Source organism: Diabrotica virgifera, chromosome 2, assembly GCF_917563875.1.
Source record: "Diabrotica virgifera virgifera chromosome 2, PGI_DIABVI_V3a".
Lineage (NCBI taxonomy): Eukaryota > Metazoa > Arthropoda > Insecta > Coleoptera > Chrysomelidae > Diabrotica > Diabrotica virgifera.
In genome coordinates, this window is record NC_065444.1 from 28,112,532 (window position 1) to 28,133,430 (window position 20,899).

Below are 20,899 nucleotides of genomic sequence, written 5' to 3' on the forward strand. Positions count from 1 at the left end.
GTTTAATTCATTAATATTTTTTGTATTTAGACAACGACACCCGATTTGGGCGTCGAAACGTTAATAAAATAATTTTTTTAGTAAAATTGTGGCTTATTTCCCATCAAAACTATTTAATTGCAAAAATGCCACAAGAAAATAGCTTCAGAACAACATTGTTTAGTATGTATAAATATAAAAAATCAACTTACTTTAACAGTATCATTAAATTGTTTTTCAGTCCAAGTATTTATATCCTCAAGAGTTACTGTATATACGTCATCTCCCAATATAGGCAATATTGCAGCGTTACTATAATCCACGTTCTGAAAGGTTTTATAAACATGTTAAATTATCAGTAGTAATTGCACAAGAGCTCTGAAATTATTGAATTTTTCCCGAGTGACACTTTGACAGTTTTAATTTCACGAGCCGAAGGCGAGTGAAATTATGTCAAAGTGTCACGAGAGCAAAAATTCTATATTAATTTCAGAGGTCGAGTGCAATTTGTTGCGGTTATTTCATGAATAAAACTGTTCAAATCCAAAATTTTATTGTAATTTATTTATGTAAGTACCATTAAACACACAGTTTTTATAAATATTTGACGATTGAAAGTCATCACTTTTATAATTTTTAAAACATTAATTGTCGTTAATGTCACTGAATGTATTTTTTCGTAACAACGAAGGGCATCTGACGTAATATACTTAACGACGGGAGATTATCAAAAATTATCGATTTAATTCAGATTTCTGTAGCTTTCTCTTGGTCAGAATCTCCTATGAATGAAATAATCATATTTATATCATACACATATTTTCCTAATATTTAAAAATATAATTTTATTTTATGTAATGTGGAATAGCCAAATTTCTCTCAAAATTTGTTGTTTATGATCCTTAAGCTAATATCGAACCCTAATTTATGGCATCTGTGTCCTATTTTTATTGTCTTGAGGAGCGTTGCGAATTTTTCCGTGAATTGTCGGTAAAATAACATGGTTCAAAGGAATTTTAACATACACGTATTAAAGCGTGCCTCTTTCGATGGAGTTAGAGCGCTGATACGATCCGTGCCGTGGTAATTTTACTATGTAGTGGTCTAACTACATTGTGTTAAGATTTTTATAAATGGATGAATTAACTATCTTGATAAAATTACTACCGCCCACACTGGCGGTGTACCTTGATATACTTGGGGACATGATAGTCCTACTGATTTTATCATAAAAGTAAATATTTATTAATTTTACAGTACTTTGGGGTGCCTGCCAGCTGTGTTCTCTTTCCTTTGCACTATTATTATATTTTCTATCTCTCTTTGCCGACGTTTAAATTGGTAAACTGGTGAAGCGCTTAGCGCACTTCAACAAGCGCTTCAACGTGTCGTCGGTTCGAATCTTTATATAAGGTTTGTTCCAAAACAACTAGAAACCGTCCATGTAACGATCACCGTCCTGCGCAGTACCATGAAACGTATTATTTCGTTCCCATGGAACCCACGAAACGTTAATTATCTAGTAAGGAGATCGTTACATGACGGTTCTTCGTCGTGTTTTTAACAAACCTATAGTTTGTTTAATGTATCTATACTTGCTCAATATCGGCTGGGAATTTCAAAGCAAGAGGGATAACTATTTGTTCATTACGCCTTTGCCTTTATAAGAATGTAGTTATTTTTATACATGGTTACTTATTGTTATTATAGTACCTATTTATAATATGTGATCTTATTGTTCCCACCTGTGACAGTACTGTGTGGTACTGGTTACTGAGTAAAAAGGTAAATAGATTTTAAAAAACAGTAAAATCCTGTATAAAAGGTATATTTAAAAACCCTCAAAAGGGCCACATCAAAATCACATAACTAGTTTTCGACTGGTTTACCAGTCATCATCAGTGCTTACCTAAAATGAATATAACCTGATAAAATAATACAAAGATATAAGATATTGAAATTTTTACTACGGTTAAAAAAATTATCAGTTATTCTCACGTGCAATGTACATGCTAACCACCAAGATAGTATTTAACAAAAATATGTGGGTCAAAGCCCAGTAAAAGAAGTCCGTCAAGGAAACATTGGTTTAAAAAGCTACATTAAATATGGATGTTTAAAATATTTAGCTAATCTGCCCTAGGTAACATCTGAGCTGCGGATTTGACTTGTTTACATGTTGAAAGAATGACGGCAAGTGACAATGAGATGGATAGGACCTCTGAACTATGACAAGACAGAAATTACAGTTCCACAGGAAGTTAAAAATTAACCTGTCATATTTAAGACTAAGGTGTACAGCATGTTAGAATTAGAAATGATGTAACAATACACTCCATTGTGAAAATTTTCATTTAAAATTCATTAAGTTAGTTGTTATAAATAAAAATGTATTCACGTACACTGTAAGTGCAGTTAGGCAAACCACATTACACAAAAGTTTCGTATTCGATAACTAAATTTAGTAAACAAATCTTATTATCAAGAGATCTAAGATTAAAAAAACAATTTTGTTGATTTAAAGTTATCGAATTTATTTAACTTATTGGTAGCTGTTGGAATTTGTGTGGGTAAGTGTGTAAGAGATCATAATGGGTGTGGCTGAGGTGTAAAAATGTCTTAAATAATCTGGGAAGTGTATCATTAAGAAAGCACAAGCTCAAATTTAGGCGACTAATTCCTAAAGACCTCGAAGGCTGCCCGGATCCCTAAGGGTCCAAAAACCAAAACCGTAATAGGATGATGACAGTAGGGCTGGGGGTATGAGATGTCTGTGAGGGAATTAGTGAGAAAGGAACATGAACGAGACCCAGAAAGAAACTTAGACTATTGAATTTGGTTTTACTAAAGATGAGTGTTATATTTTGGTAATGACAGATTGAATAGGTACGGTGAGCATATCCATATGTAGAAATATGATAGTGGGTTGTATGTAGATGAAAATTTATATAATATGGATCTCTGTGGATGATGATAGGCTATCTGGGGATATTTCGAACATTATCAAAAGATCAGTAGACAACATCCGAATTTGATTTAAAGTATCCAACAACTTAGGACATTATCTATCCAATTCCAAAGATAGCATCAATTACATGAATCGTAGTGGTGTTTATAGACTACAATGTTCTGACTGTGATGCTACTTACATCATAGGAAGAACTTGTAGATCACTTGCTTCTCGCTCTCTTGAACACACCAAAAGAGAGAACACCTCTACCTTTTCTCAACATCTCACAAAAAAATCATACGTTGAATATCCCAGATGATGTCGCTCTACTTCACAACATCCCACAGAAAGGCTTCTTAAAATTAGACTTGTACGAGGACCTAGAAATAACAAAAGAAAAACAGAAAAGTCCGAATTGTGTCAACCGCCATGTTTCGTTCAATCGGGACTTCCAACCACTCCATCGACAACTTTTTTCTTAACACATTTTCAATATCACTTTTCACCCCCCTTCTACTGCTTAGTTCACATTCACACTTATAATTTATCTGGTACTAACCACAATAATCCTTTTGTCATCTTCAGCCAGCTAACCACTCTTGTCTATTCATAACTACATATAAATTACTAATATCATCATCCACAGACATCCACATTATATAAATTTTCATCTACATACAACCCACTATCATATTTCTACATATGGATATGCTCACCGTACCTATTCAATCTGTCATTACCAAAATATAACACTCATCTTTAGTAAAACCAAATTCAATAGTCTAAGTTTCTTTCTGGGTCTCGTTCATGTTCCTTTCCCACTAATTCCCTCACAGACATCTCATATCCCCAGCCCCTACTGTCATCATCCTATTACGGTTTTGGTTTTTGGACCCTTAGGGATCCGGGCAGCCTTCGAGGTCTTTAGGAATTAGTCGCCTAAGTTTGAGCTTGTGCTTTCTTAATGATACATCCCCAGATTATTTAAGACATTTTTACACCTCAGTCGCCCCCATTGTGATCTCTTACACACTTACCCACACAAATTCCAACAGCTACCAATAAGTTAAATAAATTCGATAACTTCAAATCAACAAAATTGTTTTTTTAATCTTAGGTTTACTAAATTTAGTTATCAAATACGAAACTTTTGTGTAATGTGGTTTGCCTAACTGCACTTACAGTATACGTAAATACATTTTTATTTATAACAACTAGCTTAATGAATTTTAAATGATAATTTTCACAATGGAGTGTGCTGTACATCATTTCTAATTCTAAAATGCTGTACACCTTAGTCTTAAATAAGACAGGTTAATTTTTAACTTCCTGTGGAACTGTCATTTCTGTCTTGTCGTCGTTCAGAGGTCCTAAATATTTTAAACATCCATATTTAATGTAGCTTTTTAAACCAATGTTTCCTTGACGGACTTCTTTTGCACGTGAGTGTAACTGATATTTTTTTAACCGTAGTCAAAATTTCAATATCTTTGTATTATTTTATCAGGTTATATTCATTTTAGGTAAGCACTGATGATGACTGGTAAAATAGTAGAAAACTAATTATGTGATTTTGATGTGGCTCCTTTGAGGGTTTTTAAATATACCTCTTATACAGAATTTTACTGTTTTTTGTATTACATGGTATACAGCCAACCACAGGAAAATTTTTCCTTGTGAATTTTGGTAAATAGATTCGTTCACCCTTAATAGATTTTAATACTTACAGCGACGCTAAACACAGCTCTTGTAAACTGGACGACATCGTCCAAGTTAGTAAAAACCTCGGTATCAGTTAGAAAACTTTCAGTGGCATTCCTCAATTTTAAAGACATTTGCCTCAGGAAAATGTCAAATGGTTTTAAACTCTGTGAACTTTTTCTATCAGATCCATCTGTTGTTACAAAACCTTCTTCAATTATATTTTCGTATGACGTACCATGGTTGTGTCGAATTTGTGCAGCGGTCAAACTATCTACCTTAGATATCTAAAAACAAAGTTTTGTTTTAGATTAAAATTATATATAGTATATACTAGATCGCCTACAACTTAATAGGCAGATTAGAAAGGGAATCAGAAAACAAAAAAGAAAAGAAGAAGAAAAATTAATAACAATAACTATTGAAAAAAATAAGAGTATGAAATGCCTCAGACCGACACTAGGACGACGTCAGATAATATCATTAATGGGAAAAGACGAAAATGAAATCACAACTAGAGAAAACATACTGAAACGAATAGAAGAATTTTACATGGAACTCTACAGAACACATAAACAAGACGATGAAATGAGACCAGCACGGAAATTAATAAAAAATGTTGGATCGGAAATAATGCCAAAAGTAACAATTTCAGAGGTAACTCAGCATTGGAAAACGTGAAGAGAAATAAAGCTTCAGGAGAAGATAGGATTACCACAGATATGATATTAGAAGGAGGTAAAGAACTCATTGCAATTGTAACTAAGCTTATAGACAGTTGTTTACACCAGGGCAAAGTCCCTAAGAGCTGGAACAACTCTAAAGTAATCTTATTACACAAGAAAGGTGATAATCGATAGTTGAAAAACTATAGGCCCATCAGTCTATTGTCACACCTATTTAAAATACTCACCAGTCATAACTACCCGACTAACAAGAAAATTAGATGAATACCAACCATATGAACAGGCAGAATTTAGAAAAGGCTATTCAACTTCCGATCACCTGTTAACTACAAAAATATTAATAGAAAAATGTAACGAATACAAGTTTCCAGTTTTTATAGCATTTGTAGACTACGAAAAAGCTTTCGACAATATAGAACACACGGCCGTAAAAACCTTAATGCAAAATTGTAGAATAGACAGCAGATATATTAACTTAATAAAAGAAACTATGAACCAAGCTACAGCTACATACCACCTAAATGAAAATGAATACACGAACCCTGTACCATTAAACAGGGGAGTCCAACAGGGAGACACTCTATTACCCAAACTGTTCACCTTAGTTTTGGAGGACGTTTTTAAAAATCTAAGTTGGAAATATAAGGGAATAAACATCAATGGCCGCTATGATTTGCGATGCAATATGATTTGCGGATGACATAATCCTGATAGCTACTGACCTACAAGAACTGCAAAAAATGAATTTAAACAAAACAAAAGTCATGCACTCCGAAGAAACGATGACAATAATAAACAACAAAGTTATAGAAAAAGTTGAAGAATATACTCGTATATACTTAGGACAAAAAATAATACAAAATAGGGAAATTCAAACGGAAGAAATAAAAAGAAGAAGAAAGTTAGCATGGGCAGCATTCGGCAAACTGAACTATAATATACTCAGAAATCAGCAAATTCAACTACATCTTAGATCTAAAAGTTTTTGATGCATGTATTATTCCGATATTAACATATGGGGCACAAACATGCACAATCACAAAAAAGAATATGACCATACTCAGAGTCACTAAACACGCGATGGAAAGAGCAATGCTTGGCATATCACTTAAGGACAGGAAAACAAACACATGGATAAGACAGAAAACCAAAGTCACCGATGTTTTACAAAAATCACTAAAATTGAAATGGGAATACGCTGGACATTTAGCTAGGAGCGATCTTAACAAATGGCACAGAACAATTCTAACCTGGAGACCATACGAACACAAAAGACCCTGAGGCAGACCTCCTATGAGATGGACAGATGATCTGAAACGAACTGCCGGGAAAAATTGGCTACAAGTAGCGTACAACAAAAAACAATGGAAAGGAAGACTTGAAGAGGCTTATGTTCAGATGTGGACGTGAATGGCTAGACGAAGAAGAAGAAGAAGAATACTAGACTGACGTATATCGAGATATAGTCATTACAAATGAAGCCTACTAGAGATTAGACGGGTAAAAAAGAAACGTTTGGGAAAGAAAAAGGAAACAGCAGTATGAAAACGCTCTAAACCATCAAGAAGTCAACCATCATAGAAAAAATCTAGGCCTAGCAAAGGGGCAGATTCACTCACGGAGTCCCTATTCCCTATTCCCAAACTTCGTCAAACAGTTTGAAGTTTGAATATCATATCGCGCAACGTGTTTATTTCCAATTCTAATTTTGAGAGCGTACCGACACTTTTGTTTTGACTTATTTGGATAGGTCTGAATCTGTACTCTACTCCATTTTCCATTGGAATTTACGAGCTGAACAGAGGGGGTCGTGAATTATAAGTTTTTGAATGGCCTCTTGTCTTCTTCGCTTCAGAATCCACCTGACTTGCAATTTTTAGAAGCCATGTAGGTGTTTTATGCCAATAAGTTTTCAATTAAATATATTTTAAGAATATTTTTAATATTATTAAATATTTTTAATATTCCTATTAGGTTGAAAACTTTGACTTTCAGTTGCCAGATGTCGCTAGACAGCTACTCCATAAACGACAGTTACAATGCGGGGATAAGCTCTCGGAGTTTCGTCGCTTGGGGCAGAGAGCAGCAAGCCTACGCCTCTCTGATGATGACTCCAATTAGAGTCGAAAATCGCCGATTTAGAGTGCTGGTTTGCGCTCTCTGTTTTGAGTGAAAAATAAGACAGTTTTGTTTTCGCATTGCAACTGAATAAAAATGGTATACATTTTTATTTCATTTTATATTAGTTTTGCTCCTTTGAGTAAACTAGGTCCATTTTCCGTTGGAATTTACCAGCTCAACAGACGGGGTCATGAATTGTAAGTTTTTGAATTCCCTCTTGTCTTCTTCGCTTCAGCATCCACCTGGTTTGCAATTTTTAGAAGCCATGGAGGTGTTACCAGGAAAATGGTTTAATAAGTTTTCAATTAAATATCTTTTAGGAATATTTTTAATATTTTTCAATATTTTTAATATTTCTATTAGGATGAAAACTTTGACTTTGACTTTCAGTTGCCAGATGTCGCTAGAAACCTACTCCATAAACGTCAGTTGCAATGCGGGGATATGCTCTCGGAGTTTCGTCACTTGGGGCATAGAGCAGAAAACCTGTTTCTCTCTGATATTGACTCCAATTAGAGTCGAAAATCGTCGATGTAGAGTGCTGGTTTACGCTCTCTGTTCTGAGTGAAAAATAAGACAGTTTTGCCTTCGGATTGCAACTGAATAAAAATGGTATACCTTTTTATTTAATTCTATTTTAACATGTTTATGCACTTTAAAATGCAATCATGGAGTTCCACCCATTTTTCTATATTAGACTTTCTGCCTAACGATAACATCATCCTGAACACGTTGTTTTTAGTGCCAAATGCCCTGGTCTAAAAAGTCTGCTGCTAAAAAAGAACATAGAAGATATAAAATTTACTTACAAAGAGTATATTACTGGAAGCGTTTCCTGGATTTGATGTAGTTATCACGTTAAACAGCATCGGGATACCATACTTGCTTACAGCATCAGCAATATCTAGAAAACTGTAGTTTGTGGCTTGTTGTTGACATGGTAGCTGCGTTAACGGAAACCCTTGTTCGTTGACTACAATTATTGTTTCAGGATTTTTCCTTTTCGCTAGATAGTCTTCATCTATACATGCGCTGTAAGCAGCTTTTGCTTTTCTCAAAGCTACTGGATCCTCGTCACGTTCATTCTCTGAGAGGATTACTAAAGCATATGTATAATTTGTCAAGAAAAAATATGTATATAAAAATTAAAAAAAAATATATTAGAAAAAATAATATTCACAATCAAAATGATTATTCGTTCCAAAATATTAATTGCAGCTTAATTATTTCTTGACTATAGGGAACTAATAGAAAAAAGAATAGTCAAAAATAGATCTGTTTATCTGGCTTTTGTATATATTAAGAGGCCTATGACTTAAGAAACAAAGGCAGACCCTGAATAACCTTTTTTTAGAATAAAGAAAACATTTACAGGAAAGGGACTGGAGAAACAGAAGAGAACTGGAGAGAACGGTTGAGAGAAGGAATACAGTGAACTGTGGAAATCCTTAGCATATATACTCAAAAGTCATGTTAATGACTGATATCTAATAATATGAGGTGTTTTGAAGACAAACGCCTCACATAATCCCAAAAATTTTATGAAATATCAAGAAATATCCAGAAGATTGAAAGTTAAAGAACTCACAGGTGGACTAAGACGGAGACAGAGAGGAAATCTAACTGATTCTGACGGAAACATCATCTTAGATAAACAGAATAAAATTAGAACGTGGAAAGAATATCTAGAAAAACTATTTGAATACCAAAGAGATAACACCTTTGAGCTAGAAGAAGAGGCAAATGATGGACCAAGAATATTACAGCAGGAAGTTTATTCTGCCATAACACAGTTAAAGGATGGCAAAGCAGCAGGTCCCGATAATATACAAGCAGAACTACTCAAACTGATGGACAACGAATTACATAATAGCAATAATCACAAAGATATTCAACAACACATACAACTCTGGACAAATACCAACAGAAGGGCTGAAGTCTGAGTTTATTGCACTTCCAAAAAAACCAGGAGCCAAAAGTACGAAGAATACCGTACGATAAGCCTGATGAGTCATCTCCTAAAATTGTCCCTAAAGGTAATCCATACGAGAATTTACAAGCTATGTGAAAGTCAAATTTCGCCCAATCAGTTCGGGTTCATAAATGCTGTTGGTACGAGAGAGGCTTTGTTTTCAATACAAGTCTTATTCCAGAGATGCAGAGACGTAAATTGCGACATATACGCATGTTTGGTTAATTACGAGAAGGCGTTTGATCGAGTGCAACACACCAAGATGATGCAAATACTAAAACAAGCAGGAATTAACAACCAAGATCTGAAAATAATTAGAAACTTTTACTGGAATCAGACTGCAAACAGTTGACGGTGAACTCATTGATATGTCAAAATCATGCGTGGAGTGAGGCAAGGCTGCATTTTCCTACCATAATTTTCAATCTTTACTCTGAAATAATATTTATCGAAGCTTTGCACGAAACTAAAAAAGGTATTCTACTAAACGGGTACCGGCTAAATAATATCAGGTATGCAGATGACACCATAGTATTTGCGGACAACCTAGAAGACCTACAAGTCCTAATGGACAAAATAACGTATTACAGTCAACAATATGGACTCAATATAAACGTAAAGAAAACAAAGCTTATGATCATCAGCAAGAAAAAGATAACAGAAGGTCAACTCTATATCAACCAAACCCCTGTAGAAAGAGTGAGGCACTACACCTACCTCGGCACCATAATAAATGAAGAATGGACCAACAACGCAGAAATAAGAGCGCGCATCGGAAAAGCAAGATCAATCTTCAACCGTATGGGGGCGTTTTTCAAAAGCCACAACCTTTCTCTTGGTATAAAAGTAAGAATGCTGAGATGTTACGTCTTCTCTGTGCTGAATCATGGATCTTGAACGAGGATATGTGTCAAAAATTGGAAGCATTTGAGATGTGGCTATATCGGAGAATTCTTAAAATCCCATGTACTGATCGGGTCACAAATGAGGAGGTCCTTAGAAGAATGGGGAAGAACCGAGTAGTACTGACCACCATCAAATCTCGAAAGTTCGAATACTTTGGACACAATATGCGAAATGAATCCAGATATGTCCTGCTACAAGCCATCCTGCAAGGAAAAATATTTGGAAAGCGAGGTCCAGGAAGATGAAGAACATCCTGATTAAAAAGCCTCAGAACCAGGTTCAACACAACATCTGTGCAGCTTTTCCGCGTTGCTGCAGATAAAGTAAAGATTGCCATGATGATCGCCAACATTCGTCATGGATAGGGACATCAAGAAGAAGAATCCAGAGGACTAGTCAATATTAAATGGAATCTTGTGTGAAACTCAAATTACAGAATGTTACTCATATTTGAGGAAAAGACGCAAGCACAGAGCACGATTAAGGATCAGGTGGACGACGACTTGCAAGTGTTAACAGTAGGAAATTGGAAAACCAAGGCGAATGATAGAAAGGAGTGGAAGTTGATTCTTGAACTAGTTCGACCAAGAGCCTTGGAAATCATATGGAAATAAAAGACGAAGACTACGAAAAAGGACGATGGAACTGTTCACATAGAATATTCAAGGTTTAAGGACCAAGCAAACGGAGGTCTTTCAAGAACTGAAACGACATAATACAAAAATGTAATATGTATCCTCACAGAAACAAAAAAGAAATAGTCCAAGTAATGAATAAGCTTAAAATAGGACAAAAACTCGCAATTTTTACAGAATGGATCGATTTGCTTAAAAATTTGAGAATAAGTAGTGGATAGTCCAAGGATCAAAATTTACATCATGCCGAAAGGCGCTTTTACCATGGGGGTGGTTGCCACCCCATGTCGGGGGTGGAAATTTTTCATTCTATTTTAGCCGCAAAAGTTGGTAAAAACGTTCATTCTAAGGAAAAAACGTTCTATACATTTTTTTGATAAAATTAATAGTTTTCGATTTATTCGCTATCGAAAGTGTTAGTTTTATATCGAAAAAATCAATGATTTTAGGTTTTCTGCTAATAACTCCAAAAGTTTTCGTTTCATCAAAACAACTTTTATTAACAAAAATGTACCTTTTAAAAAAATAAACAAACCCGTTTTTTTTAATTTCCTTTAAGACCAATAGTAATCGAGCTATACTTTATCATGTTGGCTCTTCTTCGCCAAATGCTAAATATTGTATGTAGTTTCAAAGTCAAAATACGGGAAAACTATGCATTTTTCGAGGACAATTTGTTCAAACTAATTTAAAGTACTTTAAACTATCTATCTCCAGAAATAAAAAAAGTCTAGCTCAAAAATCAAGTGACTTACAATGAAAAAAATGTCAGTCCCTATTTTTTTCAGCGAAAAAGTGATCGCAAGCAGCCCCCTAATCACCACCCTAATTAAAATTAGTCATTGACCTTACTTGGTCTTTTTTTATTTATGTATTATTAATAGGTTCTAGAAGTTTGACCGGCTTAGAGTGATTAGTTTTTAAAAAAATGGAGTTAAAAGCGAATAACGAATTTTTGTAGTTTGGAAAAAAATAGCTTTTTCTTCAGAATAGCAAGATTAGCATCAGAGATGCGAAAAAATGTTTAAATATAATATTGTAGCTTATTTAATTCTCAAAAACCTGGTTTGCAAAAATGTTTTATACGGCAGAAATTGAGTGAGCTATTGACAATTAAAACTTGTAATAACATTCTAAACCACCTTTACCAACCCTTTCACAGTCACCTCTTTTTGTCACTGAGGATTTTAAAAATATTTAATATTAATAGGCTTATAAAAACCTACAACATTATTTTTTACCAAACTTTCTAAGATAAAAAATAAAAAAGTTACGGTTAAAAAATCAATATATTTTTTTGAAAAAAAAAAGGAGAAATCCAATAGGAAGCATAATAATGTAAGTTAGCGGTGTTTTTAGTCATTGACCTTATTCATTATTATTTATTTGTGTATTATTAATAGATTCTAGAAGTTTGACTGGCTTAGAATGATTAGTTTTTAAAGAACTGGAGTTAAAAGCGAATAACGAATTTCTGTAGTTTGGTAAAAAATGCCATTTTCTTTAGAACAGAAAGATTAGCATCAGAGATACGAAAAAATGTTTCAATATAAAATTGTAGGTTATTTAATTCCCAAGAACTTGGTTTGAAAAAATGTTTTCTACGGCAAAAATTGAGTGAATCGTAAATGAGTATATCGAAAAACATTGATTTTTGAAGATATTCTTCTTTAGCGGCGAATCGATTGAGGGTAAAATTTGATTGATCCGCGCGCATGCGCCCACCGACAGTATGGTATTAGTTGTTATACGGGCTCTGATTGGGTGTTGAAATTTTGAAATGATCTGTCAATAATTGTTCAATATGGAGGTTATCGGTAAACAAAAATATTGTATAATATTAGTTTTTATTGATGTTTGGACAGAAATAAAATCAAATTTATAATTATAGTGACTTTTTAAATAGTTTTGAAAAGCCGCAGGTACGTAATTCTAAATGTTTCAGTTGGAAATACCTAATAGTTTCAATACCTATCTCTTTGGAAAATGTAAACAAAATAGTGTAGTTACCTATTAGTAGGCAATGCTTTAATTTACATAATCTGATTACGAACAAACTTTCTACAAATCTTCATCTCATATATCGTTTTCTTACTCTATATTTTGTTGTATTTTATTTCGACAAAAATCAAACTAATAATTTTATTAAATTCATATAAATTTATGGTGTAAACGTTTAGTTTGTGTATATTCTCACATGACGTATACGAGAGTTTGGTGCAGTTTGAAATGGCGTCAAGTTTCGTACGGCGCGGTAGACGTGAAGTGGGTTCAAGCCCCAAGCAAGTTATTATTTTTTTTATAGATTTTATGATTGTAAGTATATTATTATATAATTTTTGAAGATATTCTTCTTTTTTGAAAGTGGTAGATAAGAAAGTTAGTTTGATTTTTAAATAAAATAAGTACAAATAACCTTTTAAGTATATTTACTTCGTTTAAATTACCTATTATATAATAGAAGAATATCTTCGTGCGTACAAAGTACACATACATTCTTTTTTTCTATACAAACTATCACTTTCGATAGCGAATAAATCAAAAACTATTAATTTTATTAAAAACATGTATAGAACATGTTTTGCTTAGAATGAATATTTTTATCAACTTTTGCAGTCAAAATATAATAAAAAATTTCCACTCCGAGATGGGGTGGCAACCACCCCCATGATAAAAGCGCCTTTCGGAATCATATAGATTTTGATCCTTGGACTATCCACTATTTATTCTCAAATTTTCAAGCAAATCGATGCATTCTGTAAAAATTGCGAGGTGAAAAGCTTTGGTTCCTGGCCTAAAAAGGGAGTGAGGAAATAGATGAGTTCGTTCATTTATGCAACGACGCTGAAAAAGATATGAAAGCAAAAAGAGGAGTTTCCATCGTTGTTTACAAGAGACTCTTGTTTTGTAAAATCAGTATGCATATTCAGCAGTTATCGAAATAATAAAATGTAATGGTCTTTGAATCTGTAGTTTCTAAATCGTTCGATAATTAATTGTTTTTTATTTTAGATTTTGTCGATTCTTTTTGTTGAAGAACATGATGACTATAAAAATTTATAAGGTACTTACATCTTACAGTTTCTGTGAGTTTTTCATCTAAAAGTGTAAATTGGTCGATGGTTAATACTCCTTCACTTAGTGGATATAATTTTTTAAAATTTCCGCAGGTGTATTCAAAAAAGTCTTCACATGGGTCTGAACTTAGATTCATATAATTGTATCCTGGAAAATCTAAAAGAAAATGTTAAGAGAAATTAGAAATTTATAAAATTCTTAAAATGTTTGTTTGATTCAGCTGCAGGTGTGGATTACATAATGTCATGAAAAAATAGAGCACATAGACCAAGGATCAAAATATGGATCTTGTAGTTCTATAACACGTGTTATAAAGCCTGTGAAATTCCAAAATCATGGAGAAAATCTAAAATGATAGCCTTGTTAAAACCAGGGAAGGACCCTGAAAATACCAGCAGCTGCAGACCTATTTTCCTGTTTTTTCACTTTTCTCACTTTTGTCACTTTTGTCACTTTGTTCAAGAATTACGAGAACTCCCGGCAAAACTTGCACTGGCCGAGTCCTCGCAATAAGAGAACACATTAAAAATGGCTTCGAAGGAAAAAATATAACAGGGCTGCTTTCGCAGATCTAACAGCAGTCTATGACACAGTAAAGAATTGGACATTGCTCCACAAATTGTACGATACTTACAATGACTACTAAGTAGTTAGGGTCGTGAATTCTTAGGGGTTATTAAAACTTTCTTTTAATTTATCAAGTGTTATTGAAGTGTTTAGTCGGTAAACAATATCTTCCAAAATTTCTGTTCATTGTTTATATTCTAAAAAAGTTGGGTGATCAGTCGCATGATCAGAATATTGGTGATCAGTCTTGATCTTTATTTTGTCCACAGCTGACCTAAATAGTGTCGTGGTGCTCACTCCATACCACTGGCGAAGGTTCCTAAGCCAGGATGTTTTTCTGCGTCCGCAGAAAGATCCTGCACTTTCCCTCTATCTTTCCTTGGATAATTACATGTAGCATTTCATATTTTGGATTTCTCATCACGTGGGCAAAGCACTCTAGTTTTCTTTTTTTTATATAATATTCAGTACATCTCTTTCTTTGTTTAGCCGCTGCATTACCGCTTGATTTGTTACTTTGTTCATCCACGATATCCTTAATATTCTGCAATAAGCCCACATTTCAAAAGCCTCAATCCTCTTGCACATTGTTTCCGTGAGGCTCCATGCTTCCCTTCCATAGATCAAAATGCTGAACACATAGCAGCATAGTAAGCGTATTCTTAGCATAATTTTTAGCTCTCCGTTGGTTAGTACCTTCTGCATTTTCCTAAATTATGTTCTCGCTTGCTCTATTCTGCATTTGACTTCCTGTGATGTCCCTTTTTTTATTCACCCAGCAGCCTCAATATTTGTATTCTTGTACTCTCTGAACCATGTCTCCATTTATTCTATCTGCCAAGTTATTAGCTATGTTTTTGGTTTGTGCTATTGACCATCCATTGGGGTTTCTTTATGTTTATTTTCAGACTATGGTTCGTCGTTGAATGAAGGACTGCCTGCAAATCATCCCTGCCCATTGCTAGTAGAACTGTGTCATCAGTGTATCATCAGGTTGTTGATGATTATTCCATTGGCAATTATACCCTCTGTTCTTGCTTCTACTGCTTCTCTGGAGATCTTTTCTGCATACAAATTAAACAGAAGCCGGTAGAGCACGCAACCTTGTCTAACTCCTCTCAGAATAGAAACTTCTTCAGGTAACTGGTTGTTAATTCTGATGTCAGCTGTTTGATTCCAGTACAAATTGGCTATTATTCGAATGTCTCCTCCATCCAGGCCTATCTATTTTAATATACCCATTAACTTATCGTGTCAAACAGTGTCGAATGCCTTCTTATAGTCAAAAAAGGTGGCATATACATCAACATTCACATCCCGACATCTCTGTATAAGAAACTGAACACTAAACAGTTGACTGTTAACTGCTTGAATAAAATTGATAGTTTTCCACTATTTCTGAGATTTTTAAATGTTTAAAACGTTTTAAATGTTTTTGAACCTTTTATTTTTCTTATTTTTTGTCTACCTACCTAATTTAAGTCTACCTAAATTAGATTTCTATCTTGCGTTTATGTATAATTAATAAAACTAACAAAATTAGGAATGATCATAATATGCGTACCTATAAAGTTAGTGTGTATAGTTAAATTATAATTTAATTTGCAAATACAATTGAAGACACGAGTGGATGAAGGTGCTATGTTACAAAATTTAGATTTTGAGAAAATTAAGGTTAAAGTTTTTCATTGTAAACTTTTCTCACATTCACTTTTATTAGGTAAAAACTTTTCTATGTCGTTACTAGTATATGGAATATGTTATTCACGGAAAAAAATATCAACAAAAAAAATGTGTCTTACCAAAATTTGAAAAAAACAGTACATAACACCTTCATCCACTGTATAATTCTAAAGAAATTAAAACAACTACTGTTTTATGGAAGAATCATGTATTAAAGAAAAACTTATCTAATCAGCTAACAAGATGTTATTGCTTAATATAAGGTAATAACAGTAATATAACGTAATACATTATTTTTTTTCTAAGATTGGTTCATAGAAATATCGATATTCTGGTTTTACAAACTTAAGCTGTTCTTGGAGATTTTTTCTTTTTTCTTCAGAGATAGTTCCATATTTCTCCCGAATTCTTTCGATTTCAATATTCTCTGGCGCTGCTGTTCTATTCTTATTTTGAAGAATATTTACTTTTCTAAAAGGAACTGTTTCGTCATATGATTCTTTATACAAATAGGAACCATACTCTTCCACTCTTATCCATTTAATACCGTCTCTAAATCTGACTGTTTCATTTAGTTCGTCCTTTTTTCTGTTAGTAAGATGAAGTTTTTGCGGTAGATCAGCAATCCTTCTAAAGTGTTGAGCCATGTCGATGACTTGATTTTTTCGGCTAGCCTTTGAAATTATTTCCCGGTACGTATCTGGTACATATACCGTGTCGTGTTTTCGTAAAACCTTCTCGATTCTTCCGAAGTCTCTGTCACAATCTAAGTAAGTATGGCCAACCTCAGGAAACTTGTGGTCAATACAACGGAAGTATCCCTTCAAAATAAGATACTGATAAAGGCAAATCATGTGGAAGTTCTTATTCTGGCCCGCACATGAATCGGACCAGATGATCAGATAATCCTTTTTGGTGATGCTTTTGTCGACTTCAATATATCTGAGTAGAGAACTGCATATTTCTGCACTTCCTCTGTTTGCAAGATCTTCGGTCCAGGTACAAAAACATGCTTTGTCTAGGCCTTTTGTAGTAATATGCACCCCAAAATTATAAAACCACATTTGCCTAAGGTAAAATGCTTTGGACGTTGTTATTTTTGGCAGTGGCATTGTTTGTTGCATATCGATTGTAATATAGACCAAGTTGTCTGAATCTTTTGCTTTTTCCTTGTCAACTTTGAGCGCTTTAGTTGATGCTGTGTAGTTTTCTTTATGTCCATCGTTAGATTCACCTCCATCACAGATACTACACGTATCACTTTTCGGATACCCAAATGATAAATTAAACTCTCGCGAAAAAATGTTGGAATATGAACATTTTTTAATTCTAAATTTTCCAGGAAGTTGTGCCAGATTACATTCCTCAAGATAGAACTCATACATTTTGCTCACATTTAGTAGGGGAGAAAGATATTTTTTATGAGGATTTCTATTTCTGGAATAGTGCGACTCTTCGACAGGAAATTTATTTATGTGCTCTATCACAAAATCCCTAACATCTTGGCCTATTTTGTGTGGCCTATTGGAGTGCTTACCTCTGCGATCTGGAGGAGGTGCTGCTACACTACTATTTATACGATTCTTTATAACATCAAGTTTTTTTCTGCCTATTTGGTATAGAGCACATAACGCTTCTTTGCACACCTTTACGGTAAATCCATTTTTTGTAACGTTATACGTATATGACGCAGTTTTATGTTTAACAGCATCTTTTCTTTCCCTCAACACTGGTTTTTTAATGATTGATTTAAATAGTAAAGCATTTTTTGCATCAATATCAAGTCTATAAAATTCATCCAAAAATGCCTTCCTGTCATCTGCTGAAAATTTAGTGCTACAAGAAAATCTACAGCCTTGTCTACAAAGAATACCTTTTTCTGGCTCCTTTCTTGGAACGGGAATGTTTTTGTAAGACAAATATTCTTCACCTTTTGCTCTATCTAAAGCTGCTTTGTGTTTCTTCCACGTATTTGGATCTCGTTTTCGTTTTTTGGAAACTTTTGCTGTCGTTGAAAAAATCTTTTGCTTTCTTTGTTTTTCATTTTCTTGGTCAACCTCGTTAGACCCGTTAGAAGGATTAATTATAGGCTTTTGAATAATCCCGCTTCCTTCTTTGTCTCCAGAAATGAATGTACCTCCAACAAGGTTTTTTACATGACTGTGGTCCGCTCTTTCTTCGTCCTCCGTGACACTAGTTCCTGAAGAACTGCTTCCTTCATTACTCGGAAAGTATTCAGCATCACCACTGCTGTCTGACAAGAATGGTTGGGTCCCCTCCAAATCTGAAAATAAAAACAGCTATTTACTTCTTACAGCTCCTTCTTTGTCTCCAGAAATGAATGTACCTCCAACAAGGTTTTTTACATGACTGTGGTCCGCTCTTTCTTCGTCCTCCGTGACACTAGTTCCTGAAGAACTGCTTCCTTCATTACTCGGAAAGTATTCAGCATCACCACTGCTGTCTGACAAGAATGGTTGGGTCCCCTCCAAATCTGAAAATAAAAACAGCTATTTACTTATACTTATATTTTAATTCTTCCTAATTATTATTGTTTAAAAATTACTTTTGAAAAGATAGGGGAATCCCCGGAGCAATCAAGTGTAAATATTTATAACAGATGATAGTTGGGTTATGTATTTCAACCAGCTCATTTACACTTTTATATAAATATTATGATCTAAATACCTATTGCCCAAAATATAATAAAACTTAATTATTTCATAACAACAGGATTGCACTTACCTGTTACATTTGAAATTTCAATGTTGAGGTTAGAACTTGCTGTGAATTCATTTTCATCATTTGGCAAATTTTGTTCACAGTTTATTTGTTCCTGCACTAGTTTTAACATTTGTTTACCTCTGGAACTCATTATAAATGTTAACTAGCATTAATATTATGATATTACTGCAAAAAACTGTAACAATGACACAGAACACGTGCGCGCAATACCAACTCACCAAGTAAAACAAAATGGCCAGTGAGTGGATGAAGGGGTTATGTGTGTCACTTAACACCATCATTCATATGACGAAGGTATACAAAATATTACATGAATGTGGATGAAGGTATTTTGTGCCTATAACACCTTCTTCCATTATTCACTGGAAAATAATGTAACATAACTCCTTCATCCTTTAAAAAACCTAGACTTCTGTTACGAATCTTAGAATTCTAATGTGGCCACGTGATAAACAGGTACATAACACCTTCATCCATACAAAAAAACCGTTTTTAGAAAAATGTTACATAGCACCTTCATCCACTCGTGTCTTCAATTATATGTTATGATTTGATAAATCCTTTATATTCAGCAACTACTGTTTGCCATTTAATTTGCAGTGTTACCTTAAGATATTAAAAAAACAATATTTCTTAGTACTTATTACAAAACTGCGCAATACGTATATCAAATTTATATAAATCCGTATATAATGTAGATATTTATAACACAAAAAAGAATCCGAGGAATAATAAATATTTTAAGAACATGTACTTAGTTATCGAAAATCAAAATCTTCAGAAGTCGATACAACAACGAGCTTTATCAACTTTATAAGGAAACACCCCTGTTAGACTTCATTAGAATACATTGCAATGGGCCGGACATGTGATAGGAATGGGAGAGGATACAGAGGATAAGAATGGGAGAGGAAAAAGAGCACTCAATGCTAGAATGCAGGGAAAGAGACCGGTTGGAAAGCCAAGAAAGCACTTAGAAGACACAGTAAACAGAGACGCATAAGCCCTTTTAAGAGTCCGTATATGGAGAATAGCAACCACAGACAAACACAAGTATAGGCAAACAATAAAGGAGGCCAAGGATCAATTTGGGCTGTAGTGGCGTAGAAGAAGAAGATGTACTTAATTAAAAAAAAATTAGACTTAAAAAATAAACAATTTAAACACTCTTTTGATAGTGTGAAATGAGACAGAATGCTGGGAGACCTTTGTAGTCTAGGTATATCTAAAAAAAATATATCAGCTTTATAAAAATAACGTTGCAGGGCGTAAAAGCCACAGTTATAGATAGAGAGGCAGCGCTGAAAAATCTATTTGAATTTACTAAAGCTAGATTTTTCACAGTTGATTACTGTGAGTGTGTAGAGAAACATACTGCGGTCGGTCAAGCGAAACGTAGAATAGGGGTTACTGAGAGGGTATCAAAGTTGCTTTCCTACGAATGTAATTATTTCCATTTACTAAGGCTAAAAATTAGTACACACATTCTAAATTAAATATAAATAAAAGTTATTATAGTCGGTCAGCTGTATGACGGGACAGAGCCGGTCGGTCGGCCCCAATAGTCGATTGAGGAAATGAAGCATTTTGGCTCTCAATTTTTTCGTCCAGCATGGATTTACTTGAAATTTTCACAGAAGGTAGGAAATAGTCCAAGGATCATTTTCTGTATCATGCCGGTATCATACGCTAAAACCTTGGTGGAAAATGCAAAAACATTTTTTTTCTTAGAATCACCTTTTACATCGAATTACATGGTTAAAATGTAATAAAAAATTCCCACCCCCGAGATGGAGTGGCAACCACACCCAAGGTTTTAGCGTATGATAGCGGCATGATACAGAAAATGATCCTTGGACTATTCCCTACCTTCTGT

General features: G+C 34.0%; 1 protein-coding gene across 1 annotated transcript in view; it reads right to left on the minus strand.

Moving 5' to 3' along the window:
* The window catches only part of LOC126880008 (neprilysin-4-like), an 81,827-nt gene that overhangs the window by 52,458 nt on the left and 8,470 nt on the right, over positions 1 to 20,899 (minus strand). The window contains exons 2-5 of the mRNA XM_050643519.1: positions 14,023 to 14,184; positions 8,247 to 8,536; positions 4,657 to 4,917; positions 192 to 305 (exon numbers count right to left, since the gene is read on the minus strand). Of these exons, the coding sequence (XP_050499476.1) occupies positions 192 to 305; positions 4,657 to 4,917; positions 8,247 to 8,536; positions 14,023 to 14,184 (827 nt within the window). The remainder of the gene's footprint in view (positions 1 to 191; positions 306 to 4,656; positions 4,918 to 8,246; positions 8,537 to 14,022; positions 14,185 to 20,899) is intronic.